We start from the raw sequence: 23,253 nt of genomic DNA on the forward strand, positions 1-23,253 counted from the left end.
TGACTGACTGACTGATCTATCAACCCACAGCTCAAAGCACTGTGACGGATCGGGCTGAAATTTGGCAAGTAGATAGCTATTATGACGTAGACAACCGCTAAAAAAGGATTTTTGAAAATTCAATCCCTGAAACGATAATACAGGAGTTTTAAATTTTTGTAGTCCACGCGGACGATGTCACGGGCATAAGCTAGTAAGTATATAGAATGAAAAGCTGACTGACTGACTGATCTATGAACGCAAAGCTCAAACTACTGGGTGGATCGGGCTAAAATTTGGCAGGCAGATAGATATTATGACCTAGATTCAGATTATAGTTGGTTAATAAAACAAAATCCATTAATAGGGCTCCGTACCTCAATATAAAAAACGGAACCCTTATAGGATCACTTTGTTGTCTGTTTGTCTGTCTGTCTGTCTGTCTGCCTGTATGTCTGTCTGTCTTTCAAGAAACCTACAGGGTACCTTCCCGTTGACCCAAAATCACGAAATTTGGCAGGTAGGTTGGTATTATAGCAGATATAAGGGGAAAAATCTGAAAATCATGAATTTGTGGTTGCATCACACAAAAAAATTAAATTGTGGTCATACAATTAGTTTGTATGTTAGTATTTTCAATTTTCAAGTAAGATTTCTATATCAAGTGGGGTATCATATGAAAGGGCTTCGTCTGTGCATTCTGAAACAGATTTTTATTTATTTTATGCATCATACATACATATATTTTTGAATAATCGTGCAAAATTTCGAATGATTACGACTGTAGTACGGAAACCTCGGGGCGCGAGCCTGACTCGCACTTGGCCGGCTTTTTTAAAATGTAATAAAAAGTAACTTAGACCTCGTAATCACATTATCAGTCTTCTCTATATCAGTTGGTAATGGGACTGCCGCCAAAATCACCAAGCCATAGACAAATGGCGCCCAATTTAAAAAAAAACTAAATATTTGCTTTTACATTCGCGAATGTTGGCAGCAGATATTCTCATTCGCATTCGTATACGCGAATGTCCAAGATAATATTATGAGATTCGTTACATCACTAATATGCATATGTAAGCAAAACCCACAGACGTTTATCCACAAAACCAGTTTAGTCGATGTGCATCGCGTGGGTGCGTTCTCAATTTAGTTTAGTTTAATATTCTTTATTGTACACCAAAAAGAAAAGACACAAAAAAGTTACATATAAAAGAAGAACATACAATTAGCGGCTTTTGTGTTATTATTGTGTTTTTGTGCGCGTTACGCGACATTGGACGAGTGCAACAATGTTGCAGTTTGTACTGCCTACGACAAAAAGAGTACTTTTCGTAGTAGTTCCTACTTAATGTTAAGATGGTTCCAAAACAAAAATTGCTAGATTTAAGGTAAATCCTCAAAATCATTCGACAATATATTTAATTAATAATTTAATTTATTTCAACTTAAATTTCCAAATATAATTATTCTTATCTTAGATCTGATTGATGTACAAGGAAAAAATTAATAATAATCTTCGAGTTTTGTAACTAATTTACTACCTACTTGTTAGTCATTTAGGACATTGTCTTACTGAATGAGGAGGCCGATGATCACTATAACACGGATAATTCTTCTGCAGGATCATCGTTCCCATTTGTTACTGTAATTCATAAAATCAAATGAAATAAAGAAGTTCGTAATAAGTTAATCATGTAAAATGAATGTGAGAAAATAAAGATTTATAAAAGAAAAGTAATGTAGCGAGTTATTACAAAAAACCGGCCAAGTGCGAATCAGACTCGCGCACTGAGGGTTTCGTAGTAAGTACAATCGTATTTTATCGACATTTTGCACGATAATTAAGCAAAAACTACTTACTAGATCTCGTTCAAACCAATTTTCGGTGGAAGTTTGCATGGTAATGTACATCATATATTTTTTTTTAGTTTTATCATTCTCTTATTTTAGAAGTTGAAGTGAAGTGGAAGTGTCTCTCGCGCAAACTATTCAGTTTAGAAAAAAACGATATTAGAAACCTCAATATCATTTTAGAAGACCTATCCATAGATACCCCCCACGTGTGGGTTTGATGAAAAAATAATTTTTGAGTTTCAGTTCTAAGTATGGGGAACCCCAAAGTTTATTGTTTTTTAGGGTTCCGTACCTCAAAAGGAAAAACGGAACCCTTATAGGATCACTTTGTTGTCTGTCTGTCAAGAAACCTACAGGGTACTTTCCGTTGACCTAGAACCATGAAATTTGGCAGGTAGGTCTTATAGCTGGCTTTAGGGGGGAAATCTGAAAACCGTGAATTTGTGGTGACATCACACACAAAAATTAAATTGTGGTCATGAACTAATAATTAGTATTTTCAATTATCAAAGTAAGATAACTATATCAAGTGGGCTATCATATGAAATGGCTTCACTTGTGGATTCTAAAACAATTTTTTATTTATTTTTATGAATCCTAGCTTTTGATTTATCGTGCAAAATGTCGAAAAAATACGACTGTACTACGGAACCCTCGGTGCGCGAGCCTGACTCGCACTTGGCCGGTTTTTTTCTATTTTTGTGTAAAAAACTTAATGCGGTTCACAAAATACATCTATTTACCAAGTTTCAATAGTATAGCTCTTATAGTTTCTGAAAAAAGTGGCTGTGACATACGGACGGACAGACAGACATGACGAATCTGTAAGGGTTCCGTTTTTTGCCATTCGGCTAGGGAACCCTAAAAACGATTGCCTTAAAGATGTTTCTACTCAGACCTTCAAACAGGTTCTAAAATATCACATTATCGAGAAACGCTCCGTAAACTTCACATACCTACGGAAAGTGTGTCTGTTGCAAAATAGATCTATAAAAATTCTAATACAATATACTTAAGTAATTAATTATATTTTATTAAAATTAACGGTGAAATAATGGAGTTACCGGACGTGGCAGAAGAAAATAAAAATGAGAAAAGCCAGACTTCTTGGGTTTTCTTCTTCAGACAGGTAAACTTTTTTGGAAATAATATCTTCCCTATTAGTTTTCTTAAAACATGTATGTTTTATCTTGAAACATAATTATTATAAAAATCGGTGTTTCTTTGCTAGTGACTTTGAGTTCTCACATTGTTCACTTGTTTGAGTTTTTTATAGTAAACTTGTTGTCTATCACTTACAACCACAATATCATCATCATCATCAACAACAACAACAACAACAACAACAACAAACCATAGCTGGTTCACTAGCATGGGCCTCCTCTCAGGATGAGAAAGGTTTGGTCATGGTCTTCTACGCTGGCCACGCGCAGATTAGCAAACACGGAACACCCCTTTATGGAGAACTTTATGGAGAACTCTAACACAACAAGTATTACGTGCAAAGTCGAAGATTCACCTAAAGAGATTTCTTCCAGCTTCCCATTCAAATATTGAATGGGAAGCTGGAAGAAATCTCTGTTTAGAGATAAGCATTTCCAATGTAACTTAATTTATTATTACTTTGTAACTACAATTTTGGTACATCTAAATATATAAAAGGAAAAGGACTGACTGACTGACTGACTGACTGACTGACTGACTGACTGACTGATCTATCAACGCACAGCTCAAACTACTGGACGGATCGGCCTGAAATTTTGCATGCAGATAGCTATTATGACGTAGGCATCCGCCAAGAAAGGATTTCTGAAAATTCAACCCCTGAGGGGGTGAAATAGGGGTTCGAAATTTGTGTAGTCCACGCGGACGAAGTCGCGAGCATAAGCTAGTGAAAAATAAAAATAAATAAATAAATAAAGTAAACTTATTTTTAGTGGAATTTAATAGCAGTTTTGCCGTCATCGAACAACACATCATAACGAGAAAGGTTTACTATTATAAATGTTGATTACATGAACATTTTGTTTTATTATCAACGTGTACTAGGTACGTAGTAGTACATACAATTTCTTTGTTATCAAATAAACAAGTCAAGGTTTAGATGAAGTATGTCATTCTGTCTACATAAAAGTGTTTCTATAAACATTTAACATGGCTTATATAGACTTATTACGATATTAAATTACCTACATTTAATTCAAAAATGGGGATCGTTACATTTTGTTAATTAAATAGGATTTTTAGTTACTCAGCCAATACGTTTCACGTACAAAGTCGAAGATTCAGCTAGAAATTTGTAAACTTCTTTTTAGTGGAATTTAATAGCAGTTTCGCCATCATTGAACAACATTATTATGTAGATTATATTGACATTTAATTCTGCAGAATCGGTAAGCCTGCCTGAATAAAGCTGGTGCAAGTTAACTATTTATAAATTATTATTTTTTTGCAGCTTTTTACATGCGGTGCGGTTGTGATAAACTTTTTTACGTATGGCATGGTCATGGGTGCACCGACAGTATTAATTCCTCAATTAAGAAAAGAAGCTAATTCAACAGATGTTGTAACACCAGAAATGGCATCTTGGCTATGTAAGTCGATACTATATAGTTGTTATTATTTTTAGTACCTACCTGACAGACTTGACCCTGACAGAGGTAAAAATCTAGATCCCGAGAGTGGAAAAACATTGTCGTGACATCTCGCGCGAAGTTGTCGTAAGTATAATATTAAAACGTAGGAAAACGTCAGATCTACGCAGACAAAACACACCGAAAAGAATTTACGCGCGCAGAAGGCCTGGAACTCCATGTACTAGATTTGTCCTGTTATCTGTTTATAGCTGGACATATTTATCTCATCGGCGGCGGCGATGTTCCCACTAGATTACAACATGGGATTATTCAAGGGGCGGACCAAAAAATTCCTGAAATGCTGCAACAATTCATGGTTCGCGGTAATCTCTTAACATTAACAGTGTGCTCGTTTGCTCGCTATCTCTATTTAAAAAAAAACAGTTTTCAACTTTCCCCATATAACATCGTGCTCCTTACGTCTACACTCCATAACTTATCTGTTAAATTTATTTTCAGCTTCTATGTCAGCCTACAATGGTATACCATGGGGATTCATATTACCTTTATTGGCATATCGCTTCGGAAGAAAATATGTTTTAGTTCTGATAAGTGTTAGCGTATTAATAGGAAATATAATTTTTTATTGTAGTACAAGTATGATAGAACTAATTGTCAGCCAAGCGATACAAGGCATCCTGGCAGCCTCAATAACCACAATCACCATAATGGTTATGTCTGAATACACATCGCCTAAGTATAGAGGTGTGTTATTAGCCGTGAAATCTGCAACATTCTATTGGGGAGTTTGGATCTCAAATGCTATTGGAACATTCTACCACTGGAGAAATATTGGCATTGTTATTTTTGTTTGTAGTATTTACAATTTATCGTCCATATTCTACAAGGAATCGCCTTATTGGCTGGCGACAAAGGGACGTTTTGAAGAGTGCACAAAAGTTCACCGATGGCTTAAAGGTACAGATGAAGATTCGGAGGAAGAACTCAGAAAGCTTATATTATCGCAACAAAAGCATATAAGTACTAAAGCAGAAATCAAAGAGCGTGCAAATTTTAGAAAACATTTTAAAATTTTGAATATATTGCGATGTGAAAGGTTTTATAAACCTTTTGGATATGCCATCTTGCCAATATGCCTATTTCATTTTTCGGGCAAGATGGCGTACATCATGTACGCCATAGACATCATTAAGAAATTAACATCTAGCGAAGAAACGGCTTATGGCGGTATGCTTATATTGGATGCAGTTACTGTACTAGGCATGTATCTAGGCTGTGGTTTAGCTAAAATTGTAAGACGTCGAACACAATTACTTGTATTTTCATTAACAGGAATACTTTTTCTATTTGCTTTGTCAATTTATTTGTATATGATTACTATAAATGTTTTGTCAGAGGACAAGTATGTCTCTTTGTTTTTATTAACAGCATTTTCGTTAAGCATTAGCGGCGGACCAATAATTCTCTCAGCCTGCTGTGCAGCAGAGTTGTGCCCATTGAGGTACAGGACTTATTTTTTGTGTTGTCTCTCAATTTTCAATAGTATAATATTAGCGACCGTTGTTAAATTTTCACCGCTACTTTTCAAATATCTTGGTACGCATGGTGCATTCTTATTTTATACTGTTTTGTCATCCATTTTTTTTATTCTCGTTTACAAATACATGCCTGAAACAAAAGACCTGACTATTCAAGAAATACAGGAACTCATTTTACGAGATGATCACAATGATAGACCAATCAATGCAGAAACCCTTCCACTGCGAGAACCAGAATGTTCAATAAAATGAAAGGCTGGGTAAGACAATAGAAAATCTTGGCGTAAATCGTAAACACTGTTTTTGCCATTTTGTTATAGGTTTACATGATAATGAACTGCCAAGAAGGGAACGTACCTACTTGTAATTAATTTTAAAATGGTATAGATACTAGTTTATAATATTATCATGAGATTTTATGGTTTACTAAGTTAATTAGAATAATATTATGACAGTAAATTATGATTACATTAATGAACAGAATATTTATGATTTAAACAATGTAAAATATTAAATTTTTTACAAAATTACGAAGGCCTAGTTATTATTTTCATGCTTTCATTTTTTCATTACGAAGGCCTAGTTATTATTTTCATGCTTTCATTTGCATTCATTGCATCATTTTTTACGGTTCCGTACCTCAAAAGGAAAAAACGAACTCTTATATAGTATCACTTTGTTGTCTGTCTCTGTCTGTCTGTTCGTCTTGTCTTTCAAGAAAACCTTCAAGTTGACCTTGAATCATGAAATTTGGCAGGTAGGTAGGTCTTATTGCACAAGTAAAGGGGAAAATCCGAAACCGCGAATTTGTGGTTTCATCACCAACAAAATTTAAAATGTGTTAATAATTAGTACCTACTTATTTTCAAGGTAAGATAACTATATCAAGTGTTTTAGAATGTACAGATAAAACCCTTTCATATGATACCCATCATTTATTATAGTTTATTTTCATAATAGTTTATTTATGCATAGTTTTTAATTTATTGTGCAAAAAGTTGAAAAAAATACCGTTTCTACCCCCTTATCTCCGAAGTTTACCAATCGATTAATCTGAAATCATTATGGTCAATAGGAGTATATGTATGTTTTACAGAAAATATAAAACTAACGCTCTATCAGCTGATGGTATATTTTTACTTAAATATACGTCAAATGACGTCAAAATGACGTCATTTGGATGTTAATGAGACATGGTTCCAGCGCAATAGCAATTTGCGGGACTAATAATGTTGTACTGAAATCCATTACCCCTTAAGGGATGTAATGTTGAAGTGAAAAGTGAAATCCATAACGTCTTAAGGGATGTAATGTAGCCGAAGCAAATTCTGTTCCTTACAAGGAGTTTTAAGGAGTTCAATAATGTACTCCAAGGTGTACTCCACTAGCATGCCATTCCGCACTGAGTCAGTGTGGCAGATTATGGCCTAAGCTATTCTTAGATTCGTGCTCAGTAATAGGTCAGCAATGGGTTGATCATGATGATGATGATGATTCATAAAAAAACTTTGAAGTAGGTACCTACATTGGTTTTATATTAAAGATGCATGTATACCAATGTACAACAGTGATAGCCTAGTGGTTAGGACGTCCGCCTTCTTATCGGAGGTCGGGGGTTCGATCCCGGGCACGCACGTCTAACTTTTCGGAATTATGTGCGTTTTAATTAATTAAATATCAAAACATCGTGAGGAAACCTGCATGCCTGAGAGTTCTCCATAATGTTCTCAAAGTCTACCTATCCGCACATGGCCAGCGTGGTAGACCATGGCCAAAACCCATCTCACTCTGAGAGGAGACCCGCGCTCTGTAGTGAGCCGGTGATGGGTTGATCATGATGATGATGATGATGATTATGTATACCAATACATACTTAGGCATAAAATGTTAAGAATAAACAATGGAGTGATTTATAAAGATATTATATACAAAATATATACAAAATTCAAATGTATTCAGACCTTACATTTTTTCCGCTTGTATAATATGTTATCTTACTTATTTGCATTGCTAATTCTTCAAAATTTCAATTTATTTATATTTTACCACAGGTTTTAATTTGTTCCAAATTAGGTTATTTTTATTCTTTTTCTCTTTTTTATTCCATTTACCGACCATTAAATTGCTTTATCATCCTTACGGCGGGTTACGCACTCATCCGATCCGAATCCGTGAAAATACGTTCCTTTTTTTTTTTTGTATGGGAGCTTATGACATATTATTATGTCGTAGACCCTTTGGCAACCTGGGCGGTCTATTTGGTTTCTGGAGCGAGCTTGGATGGCTGGAGTGAAGACTTCGGCGGGGAGGGGCGATGCACGCACAACAAACGGAAACGTTTAAGTGCGGAAACCAGCCCAGAGTGAAGAAGAAGAAGAAGAAGAAGGAGTCGTAGATAATCGCTGGTATTCTCACGAATGACGGATAGAACTCGGATGACGGAAGTGCAGTGCGTAGGCTCGCATAAAGTAACAAGTAACAAGGTGTTCATTATTATATTGACTTACAAAACCAACATCGACGTAACCACAAGTAAATGTTCACTCGCCTTCGTGAATTGCAAGATCACGCCCGCGACTACGTCCGCGTTAGGTTAGGATAGGTAGGTTAGGATTTAGGTTTTATAAAACCAATAATCCAACAAACAAACACACTTTCGTATTTATAATAAGTAGGTAGGTATAGTGATCTTAGACAAAACTGAGTCGATATAAAAAAAAAAGTTAATAGATTTGTTACTCTGTGTCTACTAATTAATAATTATTTCCTGAATTTTAATATTACTTAGTTATTTTTTTATCTTACTTATTTCTTTTTCGGTAATGGTGCATACCTATTAATTTTTTTTTTCATGCTCATTAATATACCTGTCTTCTCTATGCTGCGAAGCAAATTATAGTAGGTACCTAACGATAATCTCTGAATAATTTGAATACATTAAATTCATTATTTGGGTATAATCATTCTCCACTGATAAAGTCACTTTTTTTAGCTTCTATGTCTGCCTTTATAGTGCGACATCATGGGTTTATAAGTTTTTATTTTGCCTGTGCTGGCTTTATATCATTTTGGAAGAAAAAATTGTCTACATTTAATTGTTGATGTAATAATACGAAATGTATTATTTAATTGTAGCACAAGTACCTATTATAAATAGTTTATTACCCGTCAAACTATACAAGGAATGCTTGCAAATTCAATAGTCCTAATCATGAATGGTAGTTTACAAATCGCCCAAGCATAGAGAGGTATTATTTTGATCGTGAAAACGGTTACATTTTACTAGGGTGTGGATCTTAAATGCTGTTGGTATAAAATATCGACAAATAAAATAAAATAAAAAATTGTTTTAATATTTATTTTGTACCAAAAATGTTTACAGTAAAGAGAAAAAGAGAGCAAAAGTGGACAGGTGTGTACAGATGGTCAGATACAAGTTAGCCCTGCGTATAATGTCCCCAACCCAGGGAGGAACGATCAGCGACTATGAAGTTTGGATCATGGTGGCTTTGGGAGATAACAGGTCCCGATAACAGGTCACGGAGATGCGACAGGTTCCTGCAGTGGACTTCTATGGCTTGACAATGACAACAGTAACGTCGAGAGAGTGTCAGCCAAACGTGGCCAAACACAGAGGTGATTAGGTATCTACCTATTACATTCGTTACACTGTAGTCGGAAAATTTTGGTGATACAGCAAGCCGCTATTACTACAATACATGAATATATTATCGTTTATTGATATTTTGTAAGTAAAATTTAAGCAATATGCAAACATTATTTTAAGTATTCAACATAATATTATTAAATTTAATCAATAAAGGAGATATCTAAAGCACTTATTATTAATGTAGGCTGGTGCAGGTTTAAAATTTAACTTTTTAAAAACCGGCCAAGTGCGAGTCAGGCTCGCGCAACGAGAGTTCCGTACTAAAGTCGTATTTTTTCGACATTTTGCACGATAGTTTAAAAACTATGATGCTTCAAAATAAATAAAAACCTGTTTTAGAATGCACACGTAAAGACCTTTCATATTATGATACCCCACTTGATATAGTTATCTTACTTCGAAAATTGAAAATACTAATTATTAGTTCATGACCACAATTTTTTTTTGTGTGATGTAACCACCAATTCGCGGTTTTGCAGATTTTTCCCCGAATGTCTGCTATAAGACCTACCTACCTGCCAAATTGTATGATTCTAGGTCAACGGGAAGTATCCTGTAGGTTACTTGACAGACCGACAGACAGACAGACAACAAAGTGATCCTATAAGGGTTCCGTTTTTCCTTTTGAGGTACGGAACCCTAAAAATTGACATTCGTTGGGTACCTACTTAGGTACTATTCCATAGTTACATTCATTAAGTGCGTTTTGGTAGGTAGGTAGTAGGTACACAGAATTGTTAAATGACGGAACAAAAAATGCGTGAAACTACGGAATTTTTAAATGAAAGATATAACAAAAATAATGAATACGTTTTTTGGATTTACTTTTACAGACAGGTAAGATTCTTTATTAAATTTAATAAAATAAAAACAAAATCAACAATCATCATCATCATCATCATCAACCGATAGACGTCCACTGCTGGACATAGGTCTCTTGTAGGGATTTCTACGCGCCACAGTGATGCGCCGCTTGAATCCAGCGGCTCCCTGCGACTCGTCTGATGTCATCCGTCCACCTACAACCAACACTGGAGGTCGCCATTCCAGCACCTTGGGACCCCAACGTCTATCGGTTGTACGAACTATGTGCCCTGCCCAGTGTCCATTGGCCCATTGCCACTTCAGCTTCGAAACCCGTTGAGATATGTCGGTTACTCTAGTTCTCCTACGAATCTCCTCATTTCTGATTTGATCACGTAGAGAAACTCCAAGTATAGCTCTCTCCGTCGCCCGCTGAGTGACTCTGAGCTTTCTGAGCACGGACAGTCAGACAAGCAAAAATTTTAAAAATAGTGTTTTGTGCTCTGTATTGATAAAATTAACGCTGTACCTAGCGATTAATTTTTTTAAAATATTACATAATATACCTACCTATTTAATGTAAAGAAAAAGAAAAAACATCCATATAAACTCAACAGAGTTTTAGGATGTCAAGCGTAAATATTTGGCTGAATAAAGAATTTAAAAAAAATGGTCCAGTTACAGTTTAATTACTAGTGGTTCGCCCCGAACTAAGACCTCGCGGTATCCCATAATTCCATAAGATAGTTTTATTTTAGCTATCATTGTAATAGTTCAGTTTTAACATTAGACGCAACAAAAAGATCTAAAGAGTTATTAGTTAAAAAAAAATGTGAAAAACCTTGAATAAAATTTAAAATGACAAAAAAAAAAAAGAGTTATTGGGGGACGTTCGCCTGTTAAAATGCTGAAAGCAATAACGCAAGAAGTTAGCTTCACTATTATTTATTGTGAGGTTATGTTAAAAATACGGATGCCATTAAAAATAAAATAATTCGTTTCTTCATTTTTTTTAATTTTAGTATTTGTTGTTTAAGTACAGGCTACAGGATATAATTGAAATCACACACAAGTCTCAGTTTCTAATAATATGTGGCCTTTTTGACATTATAGCGTCAAGTTCAATATCCACTTTAAAGCCCCCATCTCGTATGAGAGCCCCCCTTATATAAAGCTTTTTATATTTGTTATGCAATATTCGGCTGAAAGACATCAGATTACTTATTATGTTTAAATTTGAAAAAACTACGTTCGGTAATTCAGAAGTTATAAGGCTCTGACAGACGGACAGACGGACAAGTGCAATTATTCACTCAAGTAGACTCAGATAGCAGATCAGATAGACAGTTTGAGAGCCTCAATAACTCAACTGTTAAGGTCACCGGTTCAAACCCCACCCGTTGCACTATTGTCGTACCCACTCCTAGCACAAACTTTTAGCTTAATTGGAGGGGTAAGGGAAATTATCATCATCATCATCATCATCAGCCTGTGAACGTCCACTGTTGGACATAGGCCTTCCCTAAAGAGCGCCACCATAGGGGGAATATTACTCATAATAATTAACCAAGGCTTTTAAAAAAAACGTCGTTTCGCATGGTCAATAACATTTAATGTTGTTTCCAGATGTGAATGATTTAAACTATAATGACCTAACAATTCATTTTTCACAGCTTTTTTCATGCAGTGCAGCTTTACTAAATTCTTTCTTTTTTGGCGTATTCACGGGAGCGCCGACGGTTATCGTGCCTCAAATGAGAATAGAGGCTAATTCTACGGATGTTGCAACACCAGAAATGGTATCTTGGTTGTGTAAGTTGATACTATATTATAGTTCTTATTATTTTTAGTACCAACCTGATTAAGTACAAATCTAGCGGAATTCTGAGAGTGGAAACACATTGAATTAAAACGTATTAAAACGTAGGAAAACGCTAAAAGCGGACAAAACACGCCGAAAAGAATTTACGCGCGCAGAAGGCCTAGAATTCCATGTACTAGATTTGTTCTTGGTGTTAAGCAGGTTTTAAGGGGAAGTTATCTGTTTATAGCTGGACATTTATCTCCGTCCACTAGATTACAACATGGGATTATTCAAGGGGCGGACCAACAAATTCCTGAAATGCTGCAACATTTCATGTGACCCGTCAGCTCGTTTGCTCGCTATATCTACTTAAAAAAAAGCTACTTATATATATTTTTTATCCATACTTCCATACTGATATTATAAATGCGAAAGTGGGTCTGTCTGTCTGTCTGTTAGCTTTTCACGGTCCAACAGTTTAACCGATTTTGACCTTAGCTTATATAATGTATATTATAAAAATATAAATAAATATAACTTTACGTTTTTTAATTGCAGCTTCCATTGCAGCCTACAGCGCAATTCCTTGGGCATTCATTTTGCCTATGATAGCATATCGTTTCGGACGAAAAATTTCCTTAATTTTAATTTGTGTCAATGTATTAGTTGGAAACACAATATTCTATTACAGTACAAGTGTTACAGAACTCATTATCAGTCAAGCTGCGTTAGGAATGCTCGTATCATCAGCACTTACAATAACCGTTATGGTTATGTCGGAGTACACCTCCCCTAAATATAGAGGTATTTTTTTAACACTCAAAGGAGCTACATTCTATTGGGGAGTGTGGGTCTCTAATGCTATTGGAACATTCTTCCACTGGAGGAACATTGGCGTTCTTGTTTTTATTTGCGGTATTTACAATTTAATATCTTGCATTTTCTGCTACGAATCACCTTACTGGTTGGCTACAAAAGGACATTTTGAGGAATGTGCAAAAGTTCACCGATGGCTAAAAGGCACAGATGAAATCTCGGAAGAAGAACTCCGTAAGCTAATTTCATCTCAAGAACAACATTTCAAAACTAAACTCAACAATAAAATAAAATATAGCAAAAGTACTAAGATCTTGAACGTCTTAAAATGTAAGGGGTTTTATAAACCTCTTGTATTTGCGAGCTTGCCATTGCTTCTGTACAACTTATCAGGTAAAATAGCTTGTAGTGTCTATGCTATAGATATAATAAAAAAAATTACATCGAGTGAACGAGTGGCGTACGAGGGCATGCTTATATTGGATGCAGTGACTGTGATAGGCATGTACTTGGGATGTGCATTATCTAAAATCATAACACGACGAAAACAGTTACTGTTCTTTTCCTCTGCAGGAGTCGTTTTCCTTTACGTTTTGTCAACTTACTTATACATGATCAAACTAAATGTTATATCAGAGAATAATTATGTTTCTTTGTTCTTTTTAATGGGGTATTCAATCAGCATTAGCTGCGGACCGATGATACTTGCGACCTGTTGCTCTGCAGAGTTGTCACCTTTACGATACAGGAGCTATTTTGTTTGTTGCCTCGGCCTTGTAGCTGATATAGTATTTGCGACCACTCTTAAAATTTCTCCGCTCGTATTTAGATTTTGGGGCACTCATGGGGCGTTCTTATTCTATGCTGTCTTAGCCAGCGTTCTTGTTTATCTTATATACAAATATGTGCCAGAAACAAAGGATAAAACTATTCAAGAAATACAGGAACTTATAACGGGTGTTCAGAAAAATGCTACAGTTAAAATGGAACTTGTTCCACTGAAGAAACCTGAGGCTGCACTTAACTTTAGTTAATTATAAGTTTTAGTGAATAGAAGATGTGTATCATATATTGACGGAATGTGTCTGGAGTGGAGTGCCGGACAGGACGCTGGGAAATATAAATATTATTTTGGCAAACCCGACGTCCGAGGCAGCAAAACGTATGTAAGAGATGGTCCGTAATAACATAAGTCGTAGAAATAATTTGTGAATGAGTAGTTTTAAGTGTTTGAATAATATTATGTAGACTTACGAGAGTCACTTAGTAATTAGTTACCTACACTAGAGACTCAGCTCTTTAAATAGGAATTTTAGAAAAAAGTTTTAGTGAAGAGTTTTACAAAATATTTATAAAAATATGGTTAGTTAAATATTATGATTCGATTATCTTACTCTGTTATTTGTTACATAACAATTATATTGAAATTATAAATGTAATTATTTCTGTTTTGTTTTTTCTTGCTAAAACTAATGAAGGTACTATTAGTACGACGTTGATAGAACACTATCCCTCTAACAAATAAACCTGGAATAGCGGTGGAATAGTTATACTCTGTTTTGTCTTTTTCCTTCAAATGTCAAATTACTGATGACAGAGAAAGACAAAACAGAGTATAACTATTCCACCGCTATTTCAGGTTTATTTGTTAGAGGGTATAAAATTAAAGTCAATGCCCCCCGTATAAAATTAAGTCGATATTTGGCACGAATAATCAAAACTATTACGCTTAAAAAGAAATAAAAATCTGTTTTAGAATGTACAGGTAAAGCCCTTTCGTATGATTTTCCACTTGGTATGTAATCCTACTTTGTATATTACCTATATTACATGTTATTTATAATTAATATTGTGGTTAAAATTCTACTTTTTAGGGTTCCGTACCTCAAAAGGGAAAAGGAAACCTTATAGGATTACTTTGTTGTATATCTGTCCGTCTGCAGTCACGCCTGTCAAGAAAACTAGAGTGTGCTTCCCGTTGACCTAGAATCATGAAGGCGAGTAGGTAGGTCTTGCAGCACATGTAAAGGAAAAAAAAAGAAAACCGTGAGTATGTTGCTACATCACCAAAAAAAATGTGTTCATGAACAATTAATTAGTATTTTCAATTTTCAAAGTAAGATAACTATACCAAGTGGGATATCATATGAAAAGGTTTTAACTGTACATTCAAAATCAGATTTTTATTTATTTTTAAGCAAAATAGTTTTTGATTTATCTAGCAAAATGTCGGGAAAATACCCGAATAACCCTCGGCGCGCGAGTCTGACTCGCACTTGGCCGGTTTTTAATTTTTGTTCCAAGCTGGATATTTGTCGTGAACTCTGATCTTATGCTACTATAATATTGTACATAAATTAAGCAGACAAAGTTCATGACCTTTATCAAACGTATTTTAATAAACCAAAAGAAATAAGGATAATGGTCTGAATACGTCTTATCACCGAGTACAATACCAATTATGTATTTATCATTATTTTGCAACAAATGGGTTATGGCCTTATGGATGAGGGTAATGACCTAGAGATGGCATTGATTATAAAATGAGTGTGCATTTGTTTAGCGCCATCTAGCATTCGATATCTTTATTAAACTGAGAATCAGTACCCTTATTATAAATGCGAAAGTGTGTTTGTTTGTTGGTTTGTTGGTTTGTCCTTCAATCACGTCGCAACGGTGCAACGGGTTGACGTGATTTTTTGCATGGGTATAGATAGAAACCTGGAGATGTACATAGGCTACTTTTTATCCCGGAAAATCAAAGAGTTTCAGAATTATGTTGAACACAGTTGTTTAATCGGAGTCAGCCACAGTTACAAAAGTATCTTACGTTTGTTGGCCAAATGCCAGCTATCTCAGTACCTATACAGATCAGTTCCATGAATGAGGTAACAGATGCCAGCTATCTCAGTACCTATACAGATCAGTTCCATGAATGAGGTAACAGATGCCAGCTATCTCAGTACCTATACAGATCAGTTCCATGAATGAGGTAACAGATGCCAGCTATCTCAGTACCTATACAGATCAGTTCCATGAATGAGGTAACAGATGCCAGCTATCTCAGTACCTATACAGATCAGTTCCATGAATGAGGTAACAGATGCCAGCTATCTCAGTACCTATACAGATCAGTTCCATGAATGAGGTAACAGATGCCACCTATCTCAGTACCTATACAGATCAGTTCCATGAATAAGGTAACAGATGCCAGCTATCTCAGTACCTATACAGATCAGTTCCATGAATGAGGTAACAGATGCCAGCTATCTCAGTACCTATACAGATCAGTTCCATGAATGAGGTAACATATGCCAGCTATCTCAGTACCTATACAGATCAGTTCCATGAATGAGGTAACAGATGCCAGCTATCTCAGTACCTATACAGATCAGTTCCATGAATGAGGTAACAGATGCCAGCTATCTCAGTACCTATACAGATCAGTTCCATGAATGAGGTAACAGATGCCAGCTATCTCAGTACCTATACAGATCAGTTCCATGAATGGGGTAACAGATGCCAGCTATCTCAGTACCTATACAGATCAGTTCCATGAATGAGGTAACAGATGCCAGCTATCTCAGTACCTATACAGATCAGTTCCATGAATGAGGTAACAGATGCCAGCTATCTCAGTACCTATACAGATCAGTTCCATGAATGAGGTAACAGATGCCAGCTATCTCAGTACCTATACAGATCAGTTCCATGAATGAGGTAACAGATGCCAGCTATCTCAGTACCTATACAGATCAGTTCCATGAATGAGGTAACAGATGCCAGCTATCTCAGTACCTATACAGATCAGTTCCATGAATGAGGTAACAGATGCCAGCTATCTCAGTACCTATACAGATCAGTTCCATGAATGAGGTAACAGATGCCAGCTATCTCAGTACCTATACAGATCAGTTCCATGAATGGGGTAACAGATGCCAACTATCTCAGTACCTATCCAGATCGGTTCCATGGATCAGGTAACAGATGCCAGCTATCTCAGTACCTATTGAGATCGGTTCCATAAATGAGGTAACAGACCTACCTCCCATCCAAACTTTCTCTTGTTTGTACTAGCAGTTGCCCGCGACTTCGTCCGCGTAAAATTTTTGATTTCAACCCCCGTTTCACCTCCTTAGGGGGAGAACTTAGTTGATCCTTTCTTATCTGATACCTACCACCTAGAAAGAACCTGCGTTTCAAATTTCAAGTAAAAATAACGATAGTTAAAACTTTTATAGAAAAACTTTTCCTCCCTATTTTACCACCCTTAAGGGGGAAAATTCCTATATTGAATTATACAGATTAGTATGGACAGTATAGTATGGATCACGGAGGAGAGAAATAACTCCATGGTATGGATATTGATTTATTTAATAGTTAGAACATTGGTATCCATACTATGTATTACATTAATTATCCCCACATTATATACCATACTGTAGACCTTTTTTTTTAACGCTAGGAAATGCGTTTACGCATCCCCCCTCCTGGAAGCGATCTAGCTAACCAGCCAGCCAACCAACTAGAGGGAAGGTATGTGGGACTCGGCGGCCGTGAATACCCACTAAACGAGTTTCTTGCTGGTTCTTCTCGGTAGGAAAGGCATTCCGAACCAGTGGTAGATGCATCCGACTATTCGTAAGTGCTTGTAAAAGTTTATACGAATAAAAAAGATTTTTATTTATTTATTTATTTATTTAAAACCCAGCGGCGCTCCTGCGCGTCGCCTGGTGACTGGGTCACGGGAACGCCGAAGCAAACCACCGCGACCCAGTCAGCGACATCCGCCGAGGCGGACCCTCCACCGGGGACCCCGCTCACGAGGTCCCCACGCCGCACATCCGAGGCGCACCGATCAAGTGCGTGCGCCTCCCGACCCGGGGACCCAACGGGCGACAACTGCACACTCCGCGCACGTCGCCCACGTCTCATCGTCCGCGTCGTCTTCTCGGTAGGAACGGCATTCCGAACCAGTGGTAAATTAAACCTGACTATTCATCTACACTATCTACACTAATATTATAAAGAGGAAAACTTTGTTTGTTTGTTTGTTTGTTTGTTTGTTTGTACTGAATAGGCTCAAAAACTACTGGACCGATTTTAAAAATTCTTTCACCATTCGAAAGCTACATTATCCACGAGTAACATAGGCTATATTTTATTTTGGAAAAAAATAGGGTTCCGTAAGATATTTGGGTTTTTCGGACACAAGGTGTAAAAAATCAACCAGAAAAGTTACTTATTTTGCGTACGCTGCCTAAACTATAAAAGATAGAACCATAAAATGTTCTAATTAATTGTAGATCTTATAAATATCTACAAAAAAGTCCGCGACACACTATACCCATCTATGTCGAGTGAGGCACAGCAACCATTTTTTTATTTAAAAATCTTGAATTTTTTTTGGACTACATTTAAACGCGTTTATTTTACTCATGCTATTAATCCTTATCAAAATAAATGATTTCATCACTAAGAACAGTTTATGGAGATAATATTTGGTCTTTGAATGATTAAAATTGGACGTTTGGTTTTGAAGTTATGGCGAAATTAAAATATTACGATTTCTGCTGCACGGCCCGTTGTATTATATAAAGAGGTAATGTCGTTAAGTTTGTTTGTAGGGGGTAATCTTTAGAACTACTGAACCGATTTTAAAAATTCTTTCACCAGTAGAAAGCTACATTATTCCTGAGTGACATAGGCTATACGGGATCTTTAAAAACCTAAATCTACGCGGGCGAAGCCGCGGGGATCAGCTAGTATTATAATATACTACTTAATCTTATTCTATATTATGGTGGTCAAGTGGTCAACCAAAAGATTTTTTAGTTCCCTCCAGGTAGTCTACACAAACAGAATAATGGCATTCCATACATCAAAAACATGTCGTACCTACATTTTGTATGTGTATAAGTTTACATGTGTTTAAGTATATATGTAATACCCTATATGTATATATATATATATATTATATTTATTACTCCACTAATAATGAAGTTTTTTATTTTTTATTTTAGTTGATTTTTATATTATAGAGAACACTTTCGTTGTCGGGTCGTGACACTAGGGCTCTGCCTGAAAATCAGCGCTGCAGTAGTCAAATACTGCAGCATCATGCTGAGGCAGTAGCCTTTTCAGCTCAAACAAGACATTATTTTTCTTTTTAGTACTGTCGAGCTCGTAGTTTTAAGCTTACCTAGTTTTAATTTTTTTAATTTGTAACATTTGGTTTGTATGTTTTTTGTATTTTCTTGTTTTGTGAGCTGAATAAACTTTTATTTATTTATTTATTTATTTATTTATTTATTCATAAGCACTTTTAAAAAGTTTACATGAATAAAAAAACATTCTATTCTATTCTATTCTATTCTATTCTATTCTATTCTATTCGTCCGCTGCGCCCTCTGCTAGTCAGAGGGACACGCGGAGAAACCTTCCCTCTGCCAGATCATTAGCCATGGCTAACAATATCCCCGAAGAAAGGTTATTAGCCATGTTACCGGGGTGCACCGGCCTGAATAGTACTCTTCCCCTCGGATGCCCGATGCATCCAAAAGGGACCAGCAGCACCCAGGCACACTGGGAGGTTACCTAGCTGGCACCTCTACCATACTATAGATCTGCCCCAGCTTTGTACAGATGGGCCTATCTATTTCATCGTATACTAGCTTATCCCCGCGACTTCATCCGCGTGGACTACACAAATTTCACAATTTAACTGAATTTTTAGTTGAGTTTAAAAATTTGGTTGAATTTTCAAAAATCCTTTCTTAGCGAATGTCTACGTCATAATAGCTATCTACATTCTAATTTTCAGCCTGATCCTTCCAGTAGTTTGAGCTGTGCATTGATAAATCAGTCAGTCAGTCAGTCAGCTTTTCCTTTCATAATATTAGGTATATAGAATACGTTTTTAATAAATTATATGTTTAGGTATATTATGTATATTTAATATGCGAATATGTTTTATCTGTTACTAATTATTGGTTAACATATTTTGAGTTAAGTTTATACCTTTCTTGTGGCATGTTCTGAGTGATAATAATACCCGTATTGGATTGCACTGAGAAGTTAAGATAGTCAATGTTTTTTACCGAAATCGAACCTGTTACGAAGAAGTATGAATAATAAAGTAGGTAAGTAATAAAATGTACGAATTATAATATGTTTTATTTAAATTATTGTTAGGTAGATATTAACTTTCCACTAAGCTATTGCCAGGATGCTGTGATATAGAGAGATGTGATGATAGAGGTTAGGACATCCGCCTTCTAATCGGAGGTCGGGGGTTCAATCCCGGGCACGCACCTCTGACTTTTCGGAGTTATGTGCGTTTTAATTCCTTTAACGGTGAAGGAAAACATCGTGAGGAAACCTGCATGCCTGTGAGTTCTCCATAATGTTTTCAAACGTGTGTGAAGTCTACCAATCCGCACAGCACATGGCATGGCATGCATGGTAGACTATGGCAAAAACCCTTCTCACTCTGAGAGGAGACCCGTGCTCTGTAGTGAGCCGGCGATGGGTTGATCATGATGATGATTATAAATAAACCACTGATCGCCATTGATTTGCTGTTACCCGTTGAGGAGTGTGTTCATCTCCGAAACTGTTCATCAAATCTTCATTTACATAAAATCTACCTGACAGTACAACCTGTTTAAAAAACCGGTCAAGTGCGAGTCAGGCTCGCGCATCGAGGGTTCCGTCCTACAGTCGTATTTTTGGACATTTTGCAAGATAAATCGAAAACTATGATACATAAAAATAAATAAACATCTGTTTTAGCACAAGTGAAGCCCTTTTTTATTAGTTCATGACCACAATTTAATTTTTTTGTGTGATGTAACCACAAAAATTAACGGACTTTTTCCTTTACTTGTGCTATAAGACCGATGTGATTTTAAGTCAACGGGAACGGCTTTTGATTTCCTTTCCTTGACAGATACGACGGACAGACAGATAGACGACGAAGTGATCCTATAAGGGTTCCTTTTTCGTTTTGAGATCGGAACCCTGAAAACATTATCCATACTAAAGTTTTAAATGCGACAGTGTGTCTGTCCGTCTATCAGTCCGTCTATCTGCTGGTTTTTCACGGCCCAACAGTTTAACCGAGTTTGATGAAATTTGGTACAGACCTTACATCCCGAAGACCTAGGCTACATTTTATTCCGGAAAATCAAAGAATTCTCACGGGATTTTTAAAAAACCTAAATCCACGCAGACGAAGTCGCGGGCATCATCTAGTTTTTTATATTTTTTTAATGTATTTTTTTATTTATAAAATGTAAATTAAATATCGAATGAATTATAATTAATTAATTCAACTTGTCGTTGTTGTATTTAGTGTTATCACGAATTTTGGCAATATCGCTAGCGATGTATAAGAGTAATTGATATTTTTTCAAAATTAAGTCTGCTATCATGGACTTTCCGACAGAGGAATATGCTAAAAAGAAAAATCAAGCAAGTAAAATATTCTTCTTTAGACAGGTAACAATATCTGTTATGTTTATTTTTTCGCTTTCGCAACTTTTTTCGTCGCTTATTTTCTAAGTCGCTTATTTTTACTTAAATTCAATAATTTACTAACTAAAACCATATCATATTCGACTAGCTTATCCCCTCGACTTCGTCCGCATGGACTACACAAATTTCAACCCCTAAGGGGGTAAATTTTCAAAAATCCTTTCTTAATGGACGTCTACGTCATAATAGCTTTCTGCATGCCAACTTTCAGCCCTATCCGTCCAGTAGTTTGAGCTGTGCGTTGATAGATCAGTCAGTCAGTCAGTCAGTCAGTCAGTCAGTCAGTCAGTCACTTATCTTATCCTTTTTAGGGTTCCGTACCTCAAAAGGAAAAACGGAACCCTTATAGGATCACTTTGTTGTCTGTCTGTCTGTCTGTCTGTCTGTCTGTCTGTCTGTCTGTCTGTCTGTCTGTCTGTCTGTCCGTCTGTCTGTCAAGAAACCTACAGGGTACTTCCCGTTGACCTAGAATCATGAAATTGGCAGGTAGGTAGATCTTATAGCTGGCATTTGGGGAAAAATCTGAAAACCGTGAATTTAGGGTTAGATCACACAAAAAAAAAATTGTGGTCATGAACTAATAATTAGTATTTTCAACTTTCGAAGTGAGTGACTATATCAAGTGGGGTATCTTATGAAAGGTCTTCACCTGTACATTCTAAAACAGATTTTTATTTATTTTTATGCATCATAGTTTTTTAATTATCGTGCAAAATGTCGAAAAAATACGACTGCAGTACGGAACCCTCATTGCGCGAGCCTGACTCGCACTTGGCCAGTTTATATATTTAGACTAGAGGATGCCCGCGACTTCGTCCGCATGGATTTAGGTTTTTAAAAATCCCGTGGGAACTCTTTGATTTTCCGGGATAAAAAGTAGCCTATGTCCTTCCCCGGGATGCAAGCTATCGCTCTACCAAGTTTCGTCAAAATCGGTTGGAACGGATGGGCTGTGAAAGGCTAGCAAGCAGACAGACAGACAGATAGACAGACAGACACACTTTCTCATTTATAATATTAGTATGGATTTAGATTCTGATGAAATAAGTTTAGGCCTGCTAACTAAAATGATTGGCAGTTTTTTATAACGGTCTCATCCCGGGAGGTATTTTTGCTTATTTTCAAGCTCATTATTTGAACCCCTATTAAGTAATATTTAATACTATCATAACGTTAAAAGTAACATTTCATAAAGTATGTGGTTTAAACTAAATTGTTCAAGCCTTGGAAAGACTCTAGAGAGAAAGCCAGCCCGAGCCAGACCTTCGTTATTTTATAAAAGCTGAAAGTTTTTCTTGGATCATGGTGACTTTTGAAGAAGATTGATTACATCAAAGTATAAAGTCTAATTTTTTTTATATTTTCTTCGAAGTAGTATTAGAAATCACGTCATGCATTGCCACTTAGTGTCAGGCAACCCCCTGCCAGACGCCCTTAAAGTTTTAAACTTTAAGGGCTATGTGGTGTAAAATACGCCTGGAAACTTTCAGCTTTTATAAAATAACGAAGGTCTGGCACGCGCTGGCACTCAGTCCACTCATTCCGTAAAGTAAATATTCTATCTTTACGAGATCTTATATCTCGCCAACGTTGATAGTATTCGAGTGTCGAAAACCTTCCGCATTATAGTAAACTGGATCTTAATTGCCT

The 23,253-nt window shown here is 36.2% G+C and overlaps 2 protein-coding genes across 3 annotated transcripts; both read left to right on the top strand.

Moving 5' to 3' along the window:
- Positions 1–1,137: 1,137 nt before the first annotated feature.
- LOC138403092 (galactose-proton symporter-like) lies at positions 1,138–6,495 on the top strand. Of its 2 annotated transcripts, none has more exons than XM_069502215.1 (4): positions 1,138–1,370; positions 2,733–2,965; positions 4,292–4,430; positions 4,932–6,495. In XM_069502215.1, exons 2-4 carry the CDS (start codon positions 2,891–2,893, stop codon positions 6,221–6,223), a joined length of 1,506 nt encoding a protein of 501 aa, XP_069358316.1. In that variant the 5' UTR covers positions 1,138–1,370; positions 2,733–2,890; the 3' UTR covers positions 6,224–6,495. The 2 variants fall into 2 exon arrangements, with proteins under 2 accessions (XP_069358316.1, XP_069358317.1); XM_069502216.1 differs by having other exon boundaries at positions 1,368–1,716; positions 2,745–2,965.
- Positions 6,496–10,397: 3,902 nt separating this feature from the next.
- Positions 10,398–14,099, top strand: LOC138403133 (facilitated trehalose transporter Tret1-like). The gene is made up of 3 exons (XM_069502372.1): positions 10,398–10,478; positions 12,119–12,257; positions 12,808–14,099. Exons 1-3 carry the CDS (start codon positions 10,398–10,400, stop codon positions 14,097–14,099), a joined length of 1,512 nt encoding a protein of 503 aa, XP_069358473.1.
- The last annotated feature ends 9,154 nt before the right edge of the window (positions 14,100–23,253 follow it).

This window comes from Maniola hyperantus, chromosome 12 (genome assembly GCF_902806685.2).
Source record: "Maniola hyperantus chromosome 12, iAphHyp1.2, whole genome shotgun sequence".
Lineage (NCBI taxonomy): Eukaryota > Metazoa > Arthropoda > Insecta > Lepidoptera > Nymphalidae > Maniola > Maniola hyperantus.